The sequence below is a fragment of the Magallana gigas genome, chromosome 2, assembly GCF_963853765.1.
Source record: "Magallana gigas chromosome 2, xbMagGiga1.1, whole genome shotgun sequence".
NCBI classification, from domain to species: Eukaryota; Metazoa; Mollusca; class Bivalvia; order Ostreida; family Ostreidae; genus Magallana; species Magallana gigas.
In genome coordinates, this window is record NC_088854.1 from 59147563 (window position 1) to 59172943 (window position 25381).

At 34.5% G+C, this 25381-nt stretch overlaps 4 protein-coding genes across 6 annotated transcripts in view; 1 reads left to right on the top strand and 3 right to left on the bottom strand.

The window, feature by feature from the left end:
* Positions 1 to 12487, bottom strand: part of LOC105345050 (uncharacterized) — an 86432-nt gene extending 73945 nt beyond the window's left edge. The window contains exons 1-8 of the mRNA XM_011453028.4: positions 12172 to 12487; positions 10945 to 11038; positions 7314 to 7401; positions 5349 to 5574; positions 4821 to 4964; positions 4337 to 4465; positions 4072 to 4141; positions 3782 to 3903 (exon numbers count right to left, since the gene is read on the bottom strand). Coding sequence (XP_011451330.3) covers positions 3782 to 3903; positions 4072 to 4141; positions 4337 to 4465; positions 4821 to 4964; positions 5349 to 5574; positions 7314 to 7401; positions 10945 to 11038; positions 12172 to 12238 — 940 coding nt within the window. The 5' untranslated portion in view covers positions 12239 to 12487. The remainder of the gene's footprint in view (positions 1 to 3781; positions 3904 to 4071; positions 4142 to 4336; positions 4466 to 4820; positions 4965 to 5348; positions 5575 to 7313; positions 7402 to 10944; positions 11039 to 12171) is intronic.
* On the bottom strand, positions 1492 to 3576 carry LOC136273208 (uncharacterized). The gene is made up of 2 exons (XM_066077527.1): positions 2901 to 3576; positions 1492 to 2722 (listed from the first exon to the last, which is right to left on the bottom strand). The coding sequence occupies exon 2, from the start codon at positions 2677 to 2679 to the stop codon at positions 1492 to 1494; it is 1188 nt and encodes a 395-aa protein (XP_065933599.1). The 5' UTR covers positions 2680 to 2722; positions 2901 to 3576.
* Positions 12488 to 20995: 8508 nt separating the features above from the next.
* LOC105345004 (uncharacterized) lies at positions 20996 to 21853 on the bottom strand. Its single transcript, XM_011452967.4, has one exon. It carries the CDS (start codon positions 21715 to 21717, stop codon positions 21391 to 21393), a length of 327 nt encoding a protein of 108 aa, XP_011451269.1. The 5' UTR covers positions 21718 to 21853; the 3' UTR covers positions 20996 to 21390.
* Positions 21854 to 25173: 3320 nt separating this feature from the next.
* The window catches only part of LOC105327937 (alsin), a 76245-nt gene continuing 76037 nt past the window's right edge, over positions 25174 to 25381 (top strand). For all 3 annotated transcript variants that reach the window (XM_066077532.1, XM_066077529.1, XM_066077534.1), the window contains exon 1: positions 25174 to 25307. The gene's annotated coding sequence lies outside the window, so the exon portion shown is untranslated. The remainder of the gene's footprint in view (positions 25308 to 25381) is intronic.

Here is a 25381-nt window from a genome sequence, read left to right on the forward strand (position 1 = left end):
CAGTGAGTCCAAATGGAATTCTATTCCACTCGTACTGTCCCCATGGGGTCACAAACGACGTATACTTCCGACTCTCTTCCTTAACAAAACCCTGATGATATGCTTTGCTTTGATCAAGAAGAGAAAACCATTGACTTCCACCCAAAGAATCAAGAGCATCCTGGACTCGTGGAATTGGGTGCTGGTTCTGGACAGTTTTGGCATTCAACTTCCGAAAGTCTACACATAGTCGGAGTGATCCATCTTTCTTTCTCACACAAACAATTGGACTGGAATATGGTGAAGTTGATCGGCGAATCCAGTGCTTTTGCAGTAAGTTGGATATATAGTCCTTGACTTCTTGGTAGAGAGGTCTAGGGACGGCCATGTAAGAACTATGTACTGGCGCCTTATCCATCAACTCCAATCCAAGCTCTAAATCAATAGCACATCCAATGTCGTCATCATTGACTGTAAATGCTTTGCATTCCTCCCTTAATAAACTCTCCACTCTTCTTTTCTGTTCTGTATTTAGGGGGGAATCTGTTAGATCAACAGGTGGATCCCACTTCCCATCGTTCTCAGCACTCACTTGGTTTACTGTGGTCTGAACATGGTCGCTACTCGAGCCTGCTATTCCAAAGGGAATGGATGAACAAATCTTTTCAAAACGTCCTAACAAAGTACCTTTAGACAAGACAGAGTCATTTTTGGAAGGATTACACAACAGTAATTTCACACGTCCGGCGTGGTTTGGCTTTACCTCCACAAGCATTTCCTGAGTTGATATTCCCAATGCATCGAGTTGGTGAGATGGGACGAAAAGAGCCTCACAACCAGGCTGGAGTTGTCTGCCTTTGAATGGTACACTAACGACTATGGATGACTGCTGTGGGACGACAATATTCCGACGTCCTACTTTTACCGTACCAAGCGTTTCATCTTCATTGTCTTTGAGTTCTTTGTAGAGTGCGTTGACTTGTGCTTCATTGGCTGCAGGAAGAGTAAGTCTGAGCAGATCAATTGCATTATTACTATGGACAGTTTGTAACAAATGTTGTATGACATTGTATCCCAATATTGGGTCATTGCTCGATACACTAGTGACAAGGAAAGGCACCTGAACAGCATTACAATGTTCTGACAATTTCATCATAACAGTTACAACACCTTCAACAGGTATATCTGAACCAGATGCAGACACTAATGAAACATCTTTTAACTGCAAAAAGTCTTCAACATTCTTTACATGCGTATACAATTCAGGAAAATGATTACCAATCCATGACTTGTTCATAAGGGAGACTTGAGCCCCTGTATCCCATAACACTTTTACAGGTTTCTCATTCAAAAATAAACATACATGACATGGTTTACTAACAAGTTTGACAAGGTTAGGCCCAATGTTATTAACTTTTCCTTTTATTTCCTTTACTTCATATTTCTCAAATTTGTGGTGATGCTCTAGACGATTGTTGGGACAACTTTCTTGTTGGGCCGCCCTTTGTCCCTCTAGGTCGACCCGCTGCTGTTTCCCGAGAGCTTGAACTTCTTGCTTGGACACTCCTGTCGACGATGTCCAGATCCACCGCAGTTCCAACAATGATTGCAACGCTTGCCGACAGACTGGCAATCTGTACAGGATCGTGGTCCGCTTCGTGAAGGTGTTGGTTGAGCCTTTGCTGTGTTCGGAGATTGTTCAACCATCTTCTTCAATGCTGTCATTTCGATCCTTAGTGACTTAATTTCACTGGCAAGATCATTCTTTACTTCCTCTTTCACAGCATTGATTTCCACTGAGTTAGAATTGATTTGAGACACTGAATGTTTGGCTTGCAGTTTGTTATGTCTTTCACTCTCTTGTATGGTAATTTGGTTCAGTTCATGCATTAACGTTGCATCTGTTATTTTCACATTGTCCAAATGTGCTTTCATCTCATGACGCAGTGTTGTATCTCTTAGCCCAGTGTAGACGGTCCGTCTAAAGAGTCCAGCCACCAGTTCTGGACTGTATTTGAGTTCATGGCTATCCTCCTGTGATGCAAAAAGGATTCGGTTACGTAGATCCATAACCCTCAAGAGAAAATCGTTCGGAGTTTCCTTTGGATTTTGGGTGGCACTAGCCAATTCACTGTACAATTCGGTTGCATTCTTTTCTGCATAGTGTCCCCTAAGGATGCTTCTAAGGGTTGCCAAATTTATGTCTGGCCTTCCGTCTAAGTAGCTGCGCAGGCTTGACGATGGGACTACTGCCTTTATTACACCATCTATTATGTCCACATCCGAGTATCCCTTCTGTTTACCAGTTTCAATCTGTCTAATTAAGCTGGTATACGAAATCCCTGATTTGCAATCCACTTGCCCACTGATCTTAAAATCCTTATGTAATTTCACTGCTGATGGACTTTCAGTCTTTGTACTTGTTGGTTCATTAGAGGCTTCTATTTTCACGGTTTTGTCGGTTGATGTGCCAGGACTCTCTAATGCAAATTTCACAGCTAACAATGTTGTTTGTGCTTGGTCACCCTCCATTTCCTTCATAAAAAATCTGTCGGCTTGCATCGCCACCTTGAAACGCCCCTTCGCAGAATCCACTGGCTCCCCAAATTCCTTCAGAATTTCTGCCAGGACTTCTAATGGCGCCATCATTAGCTTTGCTCGCACCTCCAGCATCTCCTCTGTTATGTTTTCCGACATCATGGGATCCCGGACGAGCCCCCAAAATGTTACCCCAGTCCTGATGCTAAAAACAAGAAGAGGAGAATTCTGTTGTTACATTTATTTGGCGGGTTTCAGCAGATATCAGAGTTAAAACCTATCACAAACAATCACTGAATTTGTAAACAATCAACTCAATTTGTCTAGGGGATCTACAAAATAAACTGACTAGAATAAAAGACTAGAATAAATGGATAACTTACTGATATATTCATATAAACTGTCTTAATCAATTTTAACAATCGTGTCGTTATGTCTGAGGATTTAAACTAGTAGCAATACACAAAATATGGAGCCTCTCGTGTTTGTGTACATTTATCTCAAACCGGAAACAGTTTACGCAAGCTAAAACCTAAACCTACACGATAAAACTCACTAAATTCCGGAACATATTTACCATGTACAATTTCAAGAAAAATATTAAAGTAATCTTTACCACTAAATTTCCCGTATCTACCCTATTGATATAATGTACATATTCATTGAAAATACTTTTATAATAACCAATTACTGCTCTTTAACTAGATCGATAGACACGTGACTAGGTACATATACATGTGCTACCTTCGCAAAATGCATCTTAAAAGGTACAAAATGTTTTACAACCATTCTATTGACATGCATGTTTACATATAAACATATTGTCAATCAAGAAAATAGTAATGAACATGGATTGAGGTTATAAAACCAGTTTCTTACCTAAAAACAAGAAGAGGAGAATTCTGTTGTTACATTTATTTGGCGGGTTTCAGCAGATATAAGAGTTAAAACCCATCACCCCGTATTCCGGACTTCCACGCTGGAGTTATCTCCCTTGCTACATTACATATCAATCAACAAAAAAAGGGGGGGTGGCTGAAACCCCCAATAACTACCCGTCACACATGTACCAGTTATCAAAACTTCCTTATTCAGTAAAAAATACAGGTACTCACTTATAGCAAAGTACCATGGATAACAGATTTTGATTGTTTATAAATGTAATTTAATATATCCAATAATTTTAAAATAAGTTTAAAGCTTTTCACTACATGAGCTAATTTGTTAAGTTACTGTGACAATAAAAAAAGTCAAAAACAAGTACTTGAGGAGCAGTCCAGAGGCGCGGCTGTCTTGGTGGGGCAGTATTTTCCTTTAGGACATCGTGAGCAAGTCCCATTTCCAAGAACAGCATACTCTCCGGCGCTACAGTCGGTCGGTGTCACTCTGTAAGTAATAAACTACTGAAGCAGCATAATTCAACACAAAACAGCTCCTCATCAAGATGAATTTTAAATGCATGTACATAATGTACATTAATTTTAAAGAAAAGGTTGAATCTAAAGCAATATTTTTTGTTTACATTAATTTCTTATTAATATGAAAAAAACTTACGCTGGATCGGTACAAGCTTTTCCTGCAGGACAACTGGCGCACAACTTCTGTGTGCCATCTGGAATCTCATCTACCAATCAGAAACCAACAGATTTAATTATAATGTAGGAAGTTCATCTGAATTCTCTAAGCACAGTGTGAAATTAACAACTAATTCTACAAATGAAACTACAGCACACTCATGCAGTACTCTACATGTCAACTCTACAAACACAAATAGGATTTATCTCTCTCAACAAAGAAACAACAAAGTCATGTGACCTACTTGCGGCACAGAGAGTGCAGGTGGAGGATTCAGCTGGCGCCACATACCCTGCAGCACAGGATGTGGGGGAGGAGGTGCCGTTTCCACTGCAGGCATTGCCCTCGGGGCATGATGAACAACTACTGGCTCCTACAAAGTTAAATTAAATTTTCGGTGATGAATAATTTTTAATAATTGACAAGATAGATTATAAAAGATGCATTGCAACCTGCTAATGTTAACTTATTAATGGTTTTAGGGGGTTAATTTTTGTAACTAAAAACTCTATTTTTATTGGCATCTTTAATAAATTGTAAAACCTTTCTATTTAATCTTATAAAAGAACTACCCCATTATAAATCAGACTACTCAAGCCAACTATTTACTCTCAAATTAAAAAAATTAACTCATTGAAATTAATTAATAATACCAGTAAATAAATATGCAGTATCTAATGAATCCATAAAATCAATGAAAATTATAAACAAATCCCTGACAGACTTACCAGCAGCCGAGCTGTAGAAGCCCGGGGGGCAGGAATCACATATCCCCGACCCCTCCACGGAGTAATAACCAGCACTACACTGGACCGGCGTCCCTCTGTTTGGACACTCACTTCCCGCGGGACATTTCTGACAAGATGACTGAGCTGTTAAAGAGAATCGGAGAGTGAGAAGCATATAGACAAAGCACAGAATGGTGGGACTCCAGTATGACATTCTGTCAGTAATAAACCATACAGCATTTAAACAATATATTAACATTTCACATCAATTTCCAAGTCTATCTTCATTATCAAAAGATTTTTGATTTATTCAGAAAAACAATTTTTAACTAATCATAGGAAATCACAGATAACAGATCGCACCAAGATAAGCCTCTACATTACAGTCTAATTATTACTACATGACAGAGATTACGGATTATCTGTGGATGACTTGTAATAATCTCTACATTGCATGACAAGGATGGCGGATTACCTGTGGAGGACATGTAATAATTTCTACAATACATGACAAGAATTGCGGATTACCTGTGGATGACGTGTAATATCCCTCTTGACATAGAGTCGGACCCTGGTCTTTGGCGGTACACATTGAGCCGATGGGACAAGGGGTGCAGGTAGCGGCCCCAACCAGGGAGTAATGGCCAGCATTACAGTCCGTGGGCGTCTCTGTCCCTGCTCCACAAGACTTCCCCGCGGGGCAGTCCAGGCATGTCGTCGATCCAGCAGTGCTGTATTTTCCTGCCAGACATGTCTATTTAACACCAAAAAAGTACCATTTAGTATAATTCATTTGGTTACAATTGGTGTACACTTCGGGTATCCACATGTTGTGTACAAAAAGAATATGCCAATGAGATGTATCCATGCTGAGAATGAGTATATTTTGTGTACACTCAGAATATCTTTCTGCAGTGTACACTAAGGACACCTACATATTGTATACACTATTTATATTCACTCATGTGTACACTAAAGTATATTGATATATTGTGTACACTTGGTATATATCTCTGTTGAGTATTGTTACTGTGAGGATGATCATCGTATGTTGTGCAAAGTAACTTACTTTAAGTAAGGAATAATTTATTTACATGTACACTTACGTTCTCTATGTGTTGGGAACACCTAATGAAAAATATCTATATTTTGTATGCTGAAGATATCAATGTGCCATATACAGTGTATATTATTTTCCTTACTGAGACAATACTATTAGTCTTTAATTAGTTCCTGTTAAGCTATCATTAACCCTTTATTCCTTATAACTATTCATCCTGTAAGTTTCATACAGAATTCATACATGTTAACTAAATCATAAATATTTTAAAGATTTTCCTATGATTAACATGATTTATATTAGTAAATAATGTATAACAGCGTCAGATCCATCAATGCTGTGCAGACTGTCCAGATGTGCGAGTGATCCGAGAGACATCCGTCTGACCTTTGTGCTACTGACCCTCTCGGGGGAATTCCTCTAATACAACATCAATACACACTGCAGAGACTGCAGAATGTGATAAAAGTCTAATGCCAGCTAATTAGGTCTCCTTTATTGAGTCTCCTATCAGACAAGCAAAACAAGATATTGCATTTTGTTCCAGGGGTCCAACAAAGGGCAAAAGGGCCCACAGAGGGGACAGGGGTCCAAAAAGGGGACAATTAACTTATCTGTGTTCCTCAGTATGTTGTTTGCCACATGAGCATTTAGTGTATATTCAGATGTAACACATTGACATCCTATGGAGATATGCAACAGTAGATGAAAAGATTCTAACTTGTGAATAAAATGAACTAAAATCAATAAAAACTGCAGAGAAGCTAATGTATGGCTTATTGAGTGTTAGCTGAAATCCACAGCTTTAGCCAGCAATCTTTGAATGTCATTGCAATAAACTGGCCATGCATCAATTCTGCATTCAGTTTTGATTGTCACTAAAGCAAGTCCCATGGGCCGAAAAGTTAACCTGATTTGTGAAATGCTTACATTGGCTTTTGCTAGATAACTGGTCTGATATGAGACAGAATCTGTTTCATCCTCTCACAGTTGTTTATGTATTGACCTAAATTGGTAGACTTTATAGATAAAACAGAAAACTGAAATAATCTAATGCTTTTTTTCTCTTTTACTATATAACAATTGTTTTATCGGTTTCAACATAAACCAGAGGCAGTTGATTTCAGAACATGTAATAAAATTGCAGCAACAAAGAATGACGACGTGCATCAGCCAGCCAATCAAACCTTTGGATATATCTCGAAAGGTCAACTCTACAGTTCTATCTGTAACATCACTGATTTTACCTATATGCTATAAAATTTTAAATACTAGTTCTACATGTACATGTATGTCCTATGAAAGGTGAACCAATCAAAACTCGTCGATGCTTCAGCAAGGAGTATGGAGCTTAAATTGCCATTATTGCGTGGATGTTTGTGTAAAGTGGTAGTTTTTTAGTTGTTTTTTTTTTGGGGGGGGGGTACACTTACATCACAGTCCGAGAGCTGGCCACTTCCTGTTGTGCCCACATACTTCCCGCCCGGGCATGCTGTTTTTGGGCTGCTCCCTCCTGGGCAACTGTCAAAATAATCAGAATTATCAGCTGTGGTTTCATTTCATGGTGCAAACTATTGGTTATAAAGATTTAATTTTCAGTTGTGCTCACTGAAAATTCAATATATCATTTAAAAAGAGTTCATTTCCAATTGTGCTCCCTGAAAATTTAATATGTTTTTCAAATAACAATATATATTGTATGGGTTTTCATTCATGTAAGACAATAAATGTGTGCTGCCATTTGCTAACATTTGGTACTTGGAATTATAGACCATATTCTGTTAGGCATGGTCAAAAATAAATTTCCACGATTATAACAATACAATGGCATTATTTTTTGTAATGTAGAATGATACATGGTAGATTTGTGTAGATTGTCTTGTTCTTACTGACTTTGCATATAACAAATGCTTCCACCGTGGGAATTATTCCTGCAGTCTTTGATCAGAAACGTTTTAATCTCAACAGCTTTGACTTTCGGTGGTCATGGTAAGCCACTTGTTGGCTGAATGACTATATATTGGAAGCCACAACAGCTAGGTAGTAACTTACTCACAAATCAACAGCTGGTTACTTGGATGATATTTGTAAGGCCCATGTTAATGTAACTCAAAACTTAATAACATAAAGACCATCTGTTTAAAAACTTTCAAGCATTAGGCCGGTGAAACCGGTAGGGGACTAAAAAGTTGTGTGTTTAGGGTAACTCAACCTAACCTACAAAAATGCCCCGATCCTACCATTTTTAGATGTCTGTTTTTATCCGATTGTGAATTTTATATTATTTCTATTTAAATATCCGTTTTTAAATATGACACAAACAAACATTCTTAGGATTCATGCAGAAAAAAATATGATTAAATAAAAAAAAATCCCTACCTACCTAACCTAATTTTTTCATCAGTGTTACCCTATACAAACAAATTTTTTTTTAGGCCTTATCAAAAGACAACAATATATATTACCCAGTATAATATAACTATTACTTTATATTCAGTGAAGAAACCTGAAAATAATCTTTACTGTTATGCTAGTATGTGAAATCATAGTCATATTTTAGGATTCCGAGAGTGAATTTTTACTACATTGATTTTTAAAAACAGTGTCAATTAATTGATTATATGTTGAATACACACTTTTCCCTTTACAATGGAAAATGTACCTCTGGAATTTAATGTAAATAAAACAACCATTCAAAAGTGAATATATCTAGCCACAGTCAAGGTTTAGAGCAGATCCATCCACTGTAATTTATAGATTTCCACATGGGGGGGGGGGGGGTGTAATTCATCAAATAGGCAAAAATAAAATACAGTACATAACTGTAAAAACATTGAACATTTTTAATTGTAGGGTGCTATTTTTCTATTAATCATCTGACATCTGACTGACTGAAATTATACAAATGCTACAAACTTTGGAGTGGAAGTGTAAAATATTTGCACCCACAGAAAATCTTTCTACAGCAGTATTTAACATGCAAACCATTAGTTTAATTCAATATCATTTAAATATACCCTCTTGTTGTATTGGTTTTAGCATGGATTTGCGTAACAATCAATACGCAGAAATATTCGACATGTTTATTGCATGACAACTCTTTTGAGTTATTACTTTCTGTTACAGATTTTAAGAGCTAGGAGTAGGACTATATAAGATTATAGATCCTATATAGATCCTTAAGGAATTCTCATTATATTCCAATATTATAAGTTTTTTGGTTTCTTAATTTCCTATTTTATTTGCATGTTATTTTTCTTCTTTGTTCAAGAATAAAATCTGGACTTGAAATATTCAGTGTTAAAATGAATGAATCATCCTGGCAGACCTAGAATTTCTATACATCTCTGCTAATCAATAACGTACAGTCAGGATTTTCAGTACATGTATTACACAATTATCACACATGCCATGGGATACTTTACCGATCCCAATTATTTATGGTCTCTATTTTGAGGGATTTAAGTCCCCAGGTTTTTTAAATGCTGAAATCAGACCCCTCTGTTAACAAATTTATTGAAAATTTTGTTTTGTATAATTAAGCTATTAGAATTTTCCAGCAGGTCATTTTTATAATGTATAGAACACAGCCCTGGGAGTTTAACTTTATACAACGTCTTATATAAAGGTTTCTTAACGTCCTGACGTCACTTGTTTTCCAAACATAAGTTGTCTCCATAAAAGTCACAGATCTGTGTACACAGAAGATTTACAATATTTGGACAGTACAAGTGCACTTTGAAGTAATTATAGACATTTCTTCACTCAAGATCAATCCCCCAAGACATATGTACATGTAATGCCAAAAACTGTCAAAAGTTTCGAAGGTCACCTGGTAATTTGATCTTGTAACAAATTAATGTAACTATATAAATATATCAGCGTTCCTCAATTATTGCCACTTTTTTAAATTTAAATTTGACAGTTGCTAAGAAGTGTACAATGTAGACATTGGAATCCACACGAGACTTACTAGAAGTATGAAGACCGAACATCTGCAATGCTTAATTAGCTAGGGAAAGCCTTGCAGGATCTTGCTACACAAAGAATACATCTAACTTTTTAATTTCTACCTTCTTTTTAAATAAATTAATGTCATATATGATATCAGATAGCTAACCAGTTGACCACATCTCTTTTGTACTTCATATTTTTTAAAGACACCAACTACCGGTAATAAAAATCTTTCATTATATTTTACTGGTAAAAGATCACTTCTCTTTTCATTTTGCCATCTAGTAAAACTTAAGAAATGCACACTAGGATGACAGTTGTCAATATATATAATTCATCGATTACTGTTAATTTATAATACGACTAGCTAGGGGACATTTAAATGGCCTGCTTTCTCCGCTGTATTCATTGAATACACAAATGAAGTAATTTTCTCAGACAACATTCCTCAAAACATGAATTTAAAATCAGACACAAAATGGACCAGTAAATTGGATTTGCGAAACTTTTATGGTTCTCAGCTGGCATTAGTCCAAAAAAGTAAAATCTAACGATTTACCTATATGATGAAATATCTCCTGGCTTGGAAAATCATAGCTTCTAGAGAAATTGTGAGAAAATTTGCTAAATTATTATTCCTGAAAGTTTTTGTTTTTGGCATGGTCACATGGAAGGGTTACAGAATTTAGAAGTCTTTGTCTTACGCAACATACTTCCTGTGTCTTGTAAATGATTGCCTGTCATTTTGTTCATTAAGTTAAACCATTACTCAGTATACTGTCTACAAGAAAATATTTGCCGTTTTATATTTGCCTCTTTTGCCCATGCTGTCAGTGCATGGCCAAATTAAGACTGGGTGAAACAAGAGGCTTAAGCCTGTGTATGGGCGAATTATAGACAGGTCAAAACCATTTACAAGTGTAGACGGTCGAAAACAACATGGGGCAAAAATAACCCTGTATACAACACGTAAAAGAGATATAATTTTCTTAACTTTTTATAAGCCAAATAAAAACTCAAACTATAAAAGTATTAGGCAAAAATTAGATTTAAGGGGGGGGGGGGAGGATATTGACTTGGAAGCTATACAACTTTGAGGGGGATACTTACTAGTGGCCCTGGGGACAGGTTACACAGGAGCCGCTTTCATAATGTGTTCCAACAGGACAGTTTGTATTGCAGTCGGTTGCACAGTTACACTGGGCTGTAACAGAAAAATGACATAAATAATCATCATAACGCATCTAAAGGCACTGGATGGATTTGTTCTTTTTTTATTTTTTTTACTTATTTTTAAACAGCATACTAATTTTGATTTCATATACAAAGAATATCAGCAGCTATTTCAATAAAGGAATGACATACAAGTATAAAATAATTTAACGAATGAATTATTATTGCTTAATTGAAATAATTTACATGTGTGGATTTGGGGGTGGGGTAGGGTGTGGGATCAGTGGTCCATCCCCCTCCCCCATTTTAAAAATCTCAATCCATGAAAAAAGTCAATTTTTGCTAATAAAATTTTATAACTGGGGGTATTTCAATGAGGCAGGAGGCAATTCCAAACAAACAATAATTCTATTTTTGCCCCCTATGCAGTACCATTGTTATATAGAATTACTTAAACAGGGGTAATTGTTCATTCTTCAATGCCTCTGAAACTGATCACAGCATTTCCTAATCATGCATATTAAATGCAAAGAACCAGAAATACTGATTTCATAGAAATTATCAAAAATTTATTATTACTCTGACACTATCTGTATTGCACCCGATTTTTTTTTTATTTCATAATATGCATTTTCAACTTGATTTTAAAGTATTGATCTCTGCATTCACTGATTGGACATTGTAGCAGTTTATATATACATGTAATGCTAAATCCATTTCATTCTACTGTAACAGGAAGGGAAAAAGGTATATTGATATCAAGCCCAGAACCTGGATCAACTTAACTCTTATCAAATACCCTATCAATCACACACTTTGCACCAGAGATAAGTTAGTTCCGACTTCTTTAATTTAAGCTATGGGTATATTCGGCCTGATATATTACATAAGATCCTTCTCTTCTATTCTGCAGTGTTCTGTGCCTAAATTCGTCAACTTCAAGATAAAAGTTATTTGGGGGTGGGGAAATGAATTGGGATTAAAATTAAATTAACAAATTCTTGTTTCACACTTCATGAAAATTTTACATTGTAGAATATTGATGATTATAAAACCAGAGACAAATAAGACAGGAATAATTACCTTATATTCAATCATATATACGTTTCTATTTTAATTTATCAGTTTATACAGTTATATGACAATTATTTCTTGAACACTCACCATCAGCAACATATTGTGAATATGACCAGCATACCACAACCAAAACAAATCGAAACGTATATTTCATTCCGGGCAGATTTTGCAAGACCGGCTTGCACCCGGGGTAGCAAAATTATCTTCAATATTCACAAAAAAAAGACGACGAAACAACACTGAAGAATGTATATCAATAGTGAAACAACTCTCATGCAAGAGAGGGTGGTATCCTTAAATCAATATCACATAATGATCACTTGGGGACACAACAATTTCCGAAAGTAATAATATAGCTTCTCCCCTCTTTCGTTCTACAAAACAAGGTGCTTGTTTAATCTCGCGCGATAATCCCGGAAGTAAACAATTCAATGCGCATGCCTGTCCCTTTCTTCTTAGCAATGCGTAAACAAATTTTTGACCACGTGTTGTAGGAAAAAAAGGCGGGAAACTCTAAAAAAGAAAAAAGTGGAAATCTTGGCGGCTATCCTTTTCCTTAAGGCTTTCAATATATTTGTATCTCAAATACAATTTTTGATTTATTGCTCTGTTCTTTTTTAAAGATTAGCTTTATCTGTAATCTTAAAATGGATCCAGTACGCATTATTGGAGAAAACAAAGAACTATATATGATATTATACTCTGTCCCAAGATATTTTGGATTTACATTTGGCTTAATTGCTTGATATTCATAAATACCTCAGGGTTCAAACGGTGTTCATTCAAAAGTATGAAAAAATTCCAAGATTTCTTAGTCGAAACGCCCCTGTTAGCTTATCAGGTTTCAATACAATGCTAAAAATGTGATATGTCTACGGAGATTTTGTATTGCAGCAGCCCGGATGATAACGTTGAAAAATTGCGCGATGCATTCCGAGTGTATTCCGAATAGAGAAAAGATGTAAAATTATCTAGGAAAATATCCCTTTCAACTATTTCAATTGCACTTCTTTCACAGGTATGTGTATTTTTATTAAAAATCGTCCAAATGTGCTGCATAAATATCTTGGGACAGACTATAGTCAAATTTGGCCCCCATAATTCGCTATTTTTAAAGTGATTTAGATACATTAATTTGTTGTGTTATTTTATAAAATAGTTGAAATAAAATATATTTTTCACCTATTTATCTGATTTATATGCACTTACTGGCACTATATGACGTCAGAAGTGACACTATTTTTATAATTCAATCAAATTCAGTAAAAAATTGACAATTTTTCCATCTTTTTTTCGAATGGGAAATATAGAGCGACTCTTTGAACAAGAACTAACTTTTTGTCACTTAAACGTACTAGGGAGATACATCTTTGGTGAAAATATTTTGTTTGTTCAAGCAGTCGCTCAATGTTTCCTCTAAGAAAAACTGCTTCAAAACAAGCGGTTTTATGCTAAAAATGCGAAAATGGCGGGAAAAGGTAAACTTTATGATTTCATATTTTTAAATTATGGGCATTAAAATCTCAAAATCAAAGTTATGAAAAAACTACAAATGTATATCTGTACAAATGAAACAAAGAATTAGAGTAAAATGACGATGTTCATTTTAGGGGGCCATTTTAGGATCAAACCATATATATAGTCCTTTTACATGTTTGATGGAGCGAGGATTTTGATTATTTAGGGCAATATCATTCTCGCAAACCACGGTAAGGCAACCTCAGCTGCGCAGCCCAACGCATTTTCCAGATTTCTGTTTGCTGCAAAAACAAAATACGGGACACAATAAGTGCATTCCAATAATTATTAGTTCAATATCGCATGATACCTTATTTTGGCAAGCTAAATTCTAGCTGCAGGTCTGTAGCTCCCGGTCTGAAAAAGCTCGGATGGACCTGGTCCATCCGCCATCCGAATTTTTTCAGACCGGGAGCTACAGACCTTCAGCTAGCCAAATTCAAAATCAAAGTACTGGGGTATTGACGTTTAAGCAATACTATGATGAGCTGCAATTTTCATGTTGAAATTTATTTTTTACGAAAATGTGATTTTCTGCTAAAATGACAAAAATATCATAGCTTTTAAATTTCTGTTAGCTTTATTTTTGTGGAAAAAGCCGTTAAGAAGCCTTAATTGAAGCAAAATCGAATTATTGTCATCCTGTACAAAAATTGATTTGCTTTACAGTATTCCTTAAAAAAGAAATCTTTCCTGGGACAAAAATTAATGATTTTTCAAATCTTATTATCCTAAACGTTTAAGTTACATACAGACTTATCATTCTAGCGGGTTTTTTGAACTAAAATAAAATTCTAAAAAAATACAGCTCATATTGCTTTAAGAACAACGATATGTTATTTCGCATGGCAAGTAGTTTCTAATATGTACTGTTAAGGAGGATTGCATCTGAAGTACTGTAACGTCGATCATCCGAAAGACCGAAAACCACTTGGATATAAAGATGGGGACCTAAAATGTTCATATTTTTTATTTGTCACGTGCCATTTTTTGGGAAATATGGGGCCCAAACAGAATTGATAATTTTTCTGAAATTATTGCTAAAATCTTGCATGGAAATTGATTATTTGAAGAAATCAAACAAATATTTATAGTTTGAACAATTATTTATGATTTTAATCCAGTATGAAGTTGAACACATGTAGTGATTATATAAGTAATATCTAAGTCAAAGTTTTTAATACTGGTGGCTACAAATACCATGACATGATGAACATAACAGCAGATGTTAAGATTATTACAGAATTTCGGAGAACTCAAATTTTAACGCAAAAAAACCCCCAAAAACTAAAAACAACTAGAATAGAATAGAAATGCAATCTTTCCCAAACTTTGTATACAAATAGAAATACATTTAATGTCTCGTGTTAAAGTGAAGAAAAAAATAGAGGACACTTTGCAAATTTTTTAGCCCGATGTGGCATAAAATAGGCTAATTTTAAGCAAATATTGGAGTGGATTTTTACTTGTCTTCCATGACATATAAGCTAAATATGCCAAAATAGTTCGATAGAAATATCAAAATATTGTTCAAATATGTTTTTCAGAACAATATGAATATATCGTAATGCACAATCTATCTGGAAGTCTGGTCTGCGCTGAAAATTATGAAACTAAAACAGCAGTACTATATAAAACTCTATTGTTAAGCCCCCCACGTGCCATGAAATAGTCCGGATGATAACGTTGGATAATTGTGCGAGGTATTCCAAGTAGTTTCGAATGGAGAAAGATGTAAGCAGTTCCCAATATAAATCTATGTAAGAAATCTTATTTTGTCAATGAGGATATCTTGGATATTTTATCTTTTATCGATTTCAGCTTTATTTCTTTCACAGGTTTGTATATTTTCACAAAAAATTTAAATCATAAAAAAGTGATGGAAGCAATGACTTGGGACGGACTATATACTGTGGTTTCATCAATTAATATTCGTTGAATACCAATTTTCGTGGATTTCGTTGTTAAGTTTATCCATGATATTAAATGTTCATTGAAATGCAATTTCTACTAATAATTTGTATTGATAAGGTCATTGGCCACGAATTTACGTATCCTTGAAACTGTGATTTTCACTTTATCCACGAAAATTGATACCCTTGAATGTTAATGAAACCCCAGTAGCAGGTGATCGCGTTAACTATGGTTTACAGATGGGAAATTAAAGATTAATGTCGTTAACCATAGTTTACTGTTCTTAAACTACAGTTTACAACCGAGAAACTAGTTTATCGACTGTGAAACTATATGTTTAGCTCATTTTTGATAATTTGGCGAATCATTAAATTGGCTGTGGATAAAAACAAATACGGTCGCTAGTTCAATTATCAGAACCGTGTATTTCCTTTTGATATACTGTATATAATAAAAGATGCACATAGTTATGTACAACGTAATGGCAATTATGATATTTAAGTATTTTCACGTGGTTTAACATTTTTCTTTTAAAATGTTAATCTGAAGTAAAATGATATATGCGACTTTGTCTTTATAGAAATATGTAGATCTAATCATATACAGAAGCTACATGTAGCTCATCAATTATTCTTTAAAAAAATATTAAACTACATGTGTAATCCGGAAGTAATTCACGTTATAAAACGCGTTTTTCGTGAGCTCTACAATTTAAATTCGAATTAGAAAATTTATCAAAAAGCATTGTAAAATTAAAAGATCAAACACAAAATTATGTGATTTCGCTGCGACACAAACAAACTGCTAGTTTGGCGGTTTTATGTCAGAGAAATAAGGCAAGTTATGAATGGGGGGGGGGGGGCAGTTTCAATCTACACGTGTATTCGCGACAGTTTTGCGTTTATTCTTAATAATTTTATTTCTTTTACCTACGAAAATGAGCTAAATGGACTTTCATTCATGAAAAAAGTGCGTAACGCCAGGTGCCTGTGATATGTGAACAAAGTGTCTACACTCAGACAGACAGACAGACGGACAGGGTGATTCCAATTGACTCCCCCACGTACCCAACTTCGTTTGCTGGGGTATTAAAAGGACTAACGAGGAATTTACATCTACATTACCTGTTTTAATTACACGGTAACTCAAAATGTACAAAAATCTTATTTTCTTTTTAAATAAGACGCATTTGATCAAACTTCTTACAGCAATATGAGCTGCAATTTTCATGTTGAAAGTTTTTTTTTTTACGAAAGTGTTGTTTTCTACTAAAATGACAAAAATATCGTGGTTTTTAAATATCTCTAAGCCATATTTTTGTGTGAAATGGCCGTTAAGAAGTCTTAATTGGAGCATAAATTAATTATTATCGTCTTGTGCAAAAATTAATTTGCTTTATATTCCTGAGAAGAGAAATCTTTCCTCTGACAAAAATTAATAATTTTTCAAACCTTATTTATCATAAAAGTTTAAGATACATGCAGACTTATCATACTAGCAGCTTATTGCAGCAAAATAAAATTCTAAAAAATACAGCTCATATTGCTTTAAAATTATTCAAATGTAGAAAAGTTGCTCCCCAAGTTAATGATAATGATGATATAGTTTCCACCTTCTATAATTTTTTTGTTACAATTATTTTGTATTGAATATTTTCACGTACAACTGCATATCATTTTGCGAAAATAAAGCTTTGTCGATGTCATTTATATTACAAACACAGATAAATCGATCGATTTTTGCTATCAACAAAAGCTTCACCCCTCGGAAGTACACATGTATACATATGTTACGGAAATAGATGAGGAATTTTACAATGCTTGAATGAATTCTGTTTAATAAAGTCATCTTGTTACATTCGGTGACTTCTATTAGCCTTATAGGATTTGTTGTCATATCGCAAGCTGTACGTTCATATATATATATATATATATATATATATATATATATATATATATATATATATATATATATATATATATATATATATATATATATATATATATATATATCAGGGATGGGGTAATGGTAATTTGTAATGGTAATTGAGTGTAATTAATTACAAATTTTGATGTAATTGAAAGTAATGGGTAATTGGCCAAATTTTCAATTACATGTAATGGTAATTTAATTAATTACTTTCAAAAAAGGCATGTAATTCCAATTACATTCCAATTACTTTCAATTACACACTGGTGTACATATAAATATGAAGCTATCAACTACACATTGTTTCCCACACTATCAATGGTACAAGATCAAGTTAGGAAGAGTAGTTAAAAAGCATTAATCTATTATTCTATATATCATACTAAATATTTTTCAGAATGAAATTTTTCAGTAATTCAATATTTAATCATACGTTTCCCAAATTTAATTAAGTACATGTATTTGATGATTTGTTTGATCTCTTTTTTCTTAAAAAATACTTTTTTTCCTTCTTATTAGAATAATTAGTGTGTCAATTATCATTGAATTAGTTAAACAAAAATCACTGTTTAATTTAAATACAAAATCAGTGTTATCTAAATTATATATGCTATCAAGTTATGCTTTGTAATTGATAGTCTAAAATACATTAAGCTAAAATGTATGGCTTCAAATGGGTTTTAAGTTTTAGATGCCAAACATACATGTCCACAGGGTGTGTTCCCTTATTGCAAACATTTGATTATTAGGTAGAGAACAACAAGGTGTGTATTGTGTTTTGATAGCAATTATAGTCTGCCCTCTACCCGAGATTAACCTGTACTTTGGCATTGTATTTATAAAGAAAAAAAATAGTGTATAAAAATGCCAAGGAGAAATTTTTCATTTAATAGTTTTGCATGCGGGAAATACTTTAGTTGACATGATAGGTGTAGGTAAGGGAATATGACTTTCAAATGTTTATTGAATATTAAGGTGGTATGGGACATTTCCATATTGTGACTACCAGTACCTGAGTTTTGAAATAAACAATAAAACCAAATTTATGTTTTTTCTTTACAAAAATTGTTACTTATCAAAGTAGCTAGCAAATTCTAAAACAGTAAAAATATATTGATTATGGCGAAATTTTATTCACATTATAGACATACCTCCTTAAATGTTTATGTGTTGTAGATAAATCATAGTTTTATTAAATTTTTATGAATTTCAAATGTAATTTGTAATTTAATTAATTACATCTGCAAAGTAATTGTAATTTAATTAATTACTTTTGAAAACTCTTGTAATGGTAATTGTAATTTAATTGAAGAATTTAGGCAAGTAATTGTAATTTAATTAATTACTTTCCATTGTAATTGACCCCATCCCTGATATATATATATATATATATATATATATATATATATATATATATATATATATATATATATATATATATTTATTAACTACCTTAACATGGTAGTTATGGATACATATGTACATATATTTTTTTTTATACAAACGACAGAAATTTTGAAGATAATATATATTTTCATGTTTGAAATGTTTGATATCACATGCAATGTGGAAAAAAACCTGATGTCGGTATCTGTACATTTTATTAAATTTTTAGCTCGTATGTTGCTGATAGAAATTGAAAGATATGTTAAAGCAATATGAGCTGTATTTTTTAGAATTTTATTTTGCTGCAAAAGCCTGCTAGTATAATAAGTATGCTTGTAACTTAAACTTTTATAATAAATAAGATTTGAAAAAATCATTAGTTTTTGTCAGGAGAGAGATTTCACTTATAAGGAATATATAGCAGATCAATTTTTGTACAGGACGACAATAATTCAATTTTGCCCCAATTAAGGCTTCTTAATGGCTTTTCCCACAAAACAGAGCTAACAGAAATTTTGAAACCATGATGTTTTTTGTCATTTTAGTAGAAAATAACATTTTCTTCAAAAAAATTTCAACATGAAAATTGCAGCTCATATTGCTTTAAAATCTGTCTCGCTAAAATAGTTACTGATCACTTGTGGTTAAAATTAATGATTTATTTTTATATCATTAAATGTACTATAACTGTTATAAATGTTAACTGGCATTGTATGGAATTGTAATTGTAATATATTATGTACAAGGAGAGGACATTCTAAGTTTTTTGAAACTTGTGTCCAATCCTTTTGGCATTAGTCAATAAAATATGTTCAACTCAACTTGTGGACAGACCAAAGTAAAGTGTTTTTGTTTTGACATCGAGATTAATTACACGTGAGAGTAGGTGGCGAAAACCCATTATATTTTCTAAAATTAATTAATTAATATTAACATCTCCTGGGTAAGTTCTCATCTATTGCCTAAGAAAACCGACTGTTGTTCATAGATCTGTAGAAACTGACCAGGTTATCGATCGGCCGACAGCTTCAGTACCGTAAGAAAAATCACGGCCTGCACGAAATGTTCCTTTATATAAGACGAATTGGTGATCTGTCATCTAACTTACTGATGTACACTGGTGATAATTTAGTTATAATATTTATTACTCTTTAAGATCAATATATTAAGAAAAAAAGAAATATAAACAATAAAATGCCTCCTTTGTATTTTTTTTGCAATGTCGCTACCTTAACTGCATAAACTATTGTGTGTCTTTCTTATATTTTTTATATCTAACAAAAGTTGAAAGGCGGCATGCAGGGAACCATGCCCAATATATTGGTGTATAACATATACTGTATACTCTACAAAACAATATCATTATGGTGAGCAAGGGTTTCGTTTCAAATCACAATCCTATTGTGATGGCCGTATAATTCGACTCCTTTAGCAACATTTGCCGCATACCTATGTGAACTGGACAAGCAGCAATGCGGTAACTATAGGTTGTAGATTTGGGGGTTTATTTTCTAGCTTCCTTCTGTATCACAGAGAAACAGAAGGAAGCTTGAAACACGTTATGTCTTAAATGTAATTGGACAAACAGTTTCTTGGGATTTCCAACACGTACCCAGCTATTTACAAAAGGTATATGCAAAACAGTCTACACATATATTGCAAATTAATGCAACTTCCGTGAACAATTCACCTTCTAATTTCCCTCTTAATAGAAAACGAAACAAAGCAAATTATAATTTAGAGTAACAGGATGTTCAAAAAGAAGAAAAATATGCGTATGTGTTAAAATTAAAACGCGTAATTATGCATTTTCTTAAACCAGCTAAACCTGTATCTCAGGTAAATAATATGTCAAATGCCTCGCCGCAGGTGTCTCTCTTTGTTTTTCAATGAACCAATTATAACTGTTGGATTGCGCAATCATTATCTTTTGATGTTGAAAGATATATAAATAAATGTGTTTGGTAGGGCCTTGGGTATCTGATTATCTTACTGATAGCAATCTGATGCTGGTTCGGGGGGGGGGGGGGGTATATTAACAAAAAACTGTGGATTCAACAATGCATATCGAGGTAATGAGGCGGGGAAATCCCCGCATAGAAGTGATTCACGGAGAAAAACACGTATCTTAAATATCTTCAATAGATAGTATAAGAACACGATCTTTATGAATGAAAATTTTATTGTTTGAGGTAAATTTTATATACGTATTAAAAAAATGAACACTAGTACAAAATATGTCCAATATTATACAAGCATAATCATTTAACATGAAAAAAGTAGTTTAATGTTTTTTTAGGCATGCTAGTTCAGTGTATATCACCAGTCTGTGTCCTAAATTTCCCGCGTCCCGTGGGTGCCCCGTAGGTGCCCCGGCGCCATTACAACCCATCAAATCCAGCTCTCTACTAACTTGGCAATATTGCTGACGAATAACGCTACGGAGAAAAACTGCTCACTACAAAACGATCAATAAATGGATCTAAAAGTCCTCATTTTTACACAAAATGATATAAAAAATATAACCATGCACTGTCACACACACAGACGTCCCTGCCGCTACTCCCGGGCCATGGCCTGGGGGCTCATTCCCTGCAACTCCTGGGACTCTTGAACCAAGGCACACAGGGGACAAACGCACCAAGTCAATAAGTCCCCCACCAAGCTTCCTTGAATTCCTTTAGACTCGCGGATTTTCCCTCGAATACTGATGACTGCCCACAAATCCACGAGGGGGACGAGGAGAGCTAGGCCACACAGCAGACAGGACTCCCCCACCGCCTCAGCATTCTTCCCGAACTGGTAGCACGGCACAAAGTAAGAGATCAAACACAAGCTGAAATTATCAAAGCATCCGAATAATCCATGCTGCCATTCCCCAGACATATTTACTCCGTTCGTTAATCGCTCACACACCTACAAACTTGGTAGAGAAACAGGGAAAAAAGTTTTGCCCAAATGTAACGTAAACTTTTGTTATAGCCAACGCCCCAGGAACGCATGCGCAGAAAATATTCTGATGGAAAGATGCAAAATTCCCCCCGAGGTTAGCGCGTCACTCGGCAATGCAAGGGATTGTACAGATAATGTAATGGACGTCCACGGGCAAACACTTATACGACATTCCGTCAAGCTAGTGTCTCACCTGGGAATTTAGTATAATTTAGTATTTATTTTTATAATATTGATTATTAAAAGAAGATTTTTGTTAACAGTTTGTATAATTTTTCTTGTTATCCCTTCCCAAAGCCCCTTTCTCCCCCTAGCTTATCTGTAACAGCTGCGAATGTGTGCGCTAAGCAGATGATAGAATTCCGCGCACTGTTGTCTGTAAAATCGGACGATCGAGTTACCCCCGGCGGCCTGTCGATGACCAGCGTTATGTCAGGTCAATAGATGATCGGGCCTGTGTATCGCCACGCGTGTCGCGAAAATTAGCATCGCCAGATATAAAACTTTCGCGAATAATATTACAGCGGGTGGCGCGGGTAACGTTGTAGCGGGTGATTTAAATGAGAGAGAGAGAGAGAGAGAGAGAGAGAGAGAGAGAGAGAGAGAGAGAATATATTCAACCGGAAATCAGTGACGCATGTTATAACAAAGTCATAATTAATGGGATTTTTTTCCTTACAAAACCATGCATTTATTTTCCGGAACCCTCGGGTTTTCTATCCGTTGCACTGTTGAAAGCAGTGTAACGGATAGAAAACCCGTGGGTTCCGACGATGTTTCAAAGTATTTTCTATGATATTCGGTATCTAACAAACACATGAAACAGCTAGTAGCATTTATAAACTTGGTCGAAAGCCTAAACGCAGACCAGGCCTTAGGATAATGAAACTGTCTAAGACAATATATCATGCAAGTAAAATTAAAAAAAAAAGATTATAAGGTTGTTTGCCTATGTTGTGGCTACGTACACATTTCCAATGAAAATCTATCATTAATAAAGTATTTTGCGAATGGTTAAAAAGACTCTTGAGAGTCTTAGATCTTTCATAACTCCGACCGCGATGTAAAGTTGTAAATTTTAGATTTACCGGGTGGCACTAAATACAAAGTTTTCACGCCTTTAAACCAAATAATATCACATCCTCAAATTAAATATTGTCATGATATATACATATATGTAGAATATTAGATATTTATAAACAAAGTTTGATGTCATCTTTTTCGACATCTCCAAAGAGTAGGTTATATCAACACCTTGTGGATAATTTTTGTTAGCAAACTTATCTTAGGAGACCGATTAATTATACTTCAAAAAAATTTTATAAGTATTTTTTGAACTTCATCACACTCTTTAAATATTGAAAAAGGTCGACACAACAAGGTGCCAAGAAATGAAAGATTTTGCAATCATTGTAATAAAGAAGATTTAAAAGATGAGTTCCACTTTATACTCATATGTCCTTTTTACGCCGAATTACGAAAAAAAATATATAAAGAGTTTTTATTACAAAAAACCAAGTGTTTTTAAGCTAGCTAAACTTTTAAGTGTTAACAATACAAAGGAACTCAATAATTTAGGAAAATATTTGTCTAGCGCTTCCAAAATGAGAGCGCAGCATTGTAATAATACTACAGTTTACGCTACTTATCATACATTTATGTCCATTCATATCTTAAGATATGTACATGATTATATTGTCTTAATATGTCCACCCACTTATACTGCACATTGCACATTTGTATATAATTTTATATGTATTATAATTTGTATTCCGATGAGTTGTAAAGCTCAAGGATAATAAATTGAATTGAATTGATATTCTATGTGCAAAATAGAACCATTTTAACAAGAGCTTGGACTTTGGGTAGTTGTGTCAATCGGCAATGTGACGTAGGCATGTCTATATTTCATTGCTGGCCACTCAGCCATGGCTCTTTGAAATCTAACTTGTTTTGACGCAAGAAATAGATATTTACATCCTACTGAAAGTCCAAGGCCTTTTTAAAATCTAATAACGGGATATATTGTTTCGTTAAATAAAAAAAAAACAGTTTCAAAAGACAGGTAGTCCTCACTAAAATTAACTAAAAGCACTGACGTCGCCGGATGTCACGGGGGAACGAGAAGTACAAACGGTATGGATTTAACTCTGGGAACCCCCCATAGAAACTGTGAAAATGCTCGATGATGCAAATAATTTGTCAAAAGTTGCTCGCATATGTGTGTTTAACTATAATACATTTTGTGGGGTTTGGTGGTAACTGTATTTTGGGCACCAAACAGTCCGAAAGAAAATAGAATATCAGTCAAAAGAATAAGTATAGCGTCATCTGAGGTTCAGGAGAGGTTCAGGAGAGGTTCAAGAAGAGATACACGGTAAAAAATGAAAAACTCGAAGAACTAACTCTCGACATGCAAATGTGAGCAAATCATATAAGATGTCAAGTGGTATATTGCCGTTTTAAAATGTACGAAGGCACAAGAGACTAAGCGTGATCTATAGATGTGATATTTTGATAAACTGTGCTAACGTCATATTGACGTCGTGTTTCACCGTTTTGGACGTTACCGTGCTCCGTGGTGACAAAACCCTTTGCTTTTAAAATCGAGTAAAAAAATAACATTTTCATCAAATGGAATGAAAGCTCACGTATCAATTAAATGAGTGTTGGTGTATAAATTAATCTATTAGTTACATTGTATGACTTGTATGAAATAAAACAACCACTTTCAATGTCTTCGTATTTTTTGATTGACCCTAGTAAAAGTGACCTTCCTCAAAAGGTTTTTACTTACTGGAAAAACTTTATTGACTGTTGATAATTTATCTGGAATGAGAAGTGGACCAATTTTTGCCACGGAAGTCAGTTCTTTAAGTCTTTAAATATTACTATAAACTTAGTAGGTGTTTTACAATATAAACATGCAAGTTAGACTAGAAGGTGTTACAAGGGAGAACAGGGTACGTACCAAAAGCATGCAGTGTGACATAGGCGTAGATAAAGCCCACAGTTGTATAATAATTAATTAAAGATATTGCTGTAAAATTTTCAGGGGAGGGGCCGAGAGATTATTGTGATCACGGGGGGGGGGTCCAAAACCTGTTTTATGGTAAATTTACTGTGTGAGTTTAATAAATTTGAATTTTCCCAGGTCGGGTGGGTTGGAGTTCGACCCCATCTTCTTTTGGGAATAATTTTATAGCCTGAGAGAGAGGGAGGGAGGGAGAGAGAGAGAGAGAGAGAGAGAGAGAGAGAGAGAGAGAGAGAGAGAGAGAGAGAGAGAGAGAGAGAGAGAGAGAGAGAGAGAGAGGAGAGAGAGAGAGAGAGAGAGAGAGAGAGAGAGAGAGAGAGAGAGAGAGAGAGAGGTTTTTAATCTCTCGGGTTCGGGGTTTCTGATATTCCTGCCACAAATTCAGGTGAGAAGACGAAAACAAATGTTGACATTGTTGTTTTGTTTATTTGTTCATTGATGGGAAGTGTCAATTTGAATGTTAATCAAGACATAGGAAGTACAATTTAAGGTAAAAGAGAAGCCTTTTATTAAACATATGTTTGTAGATTGTTAGCTTCAGAACTGCAGTGCAACTCAATCGTT

Excerpts from the sequence above, each read along its gene's own strand:
- LOC136273208 (XM_066077527.1), bottom strand. The coding sequence starts at position 2,679 with ATGATGTCGGAAAACATAACAGAGGAGATGCTGGAGGTGCGAGCAAAG.
- LOC105345004 (XM_011452967.4), bottom strand. The coding sequence starts at position 21,717 with ATGTCTGGGGAATGGCAGCATGGATTATTCGGATGCTTTGATAATTTC.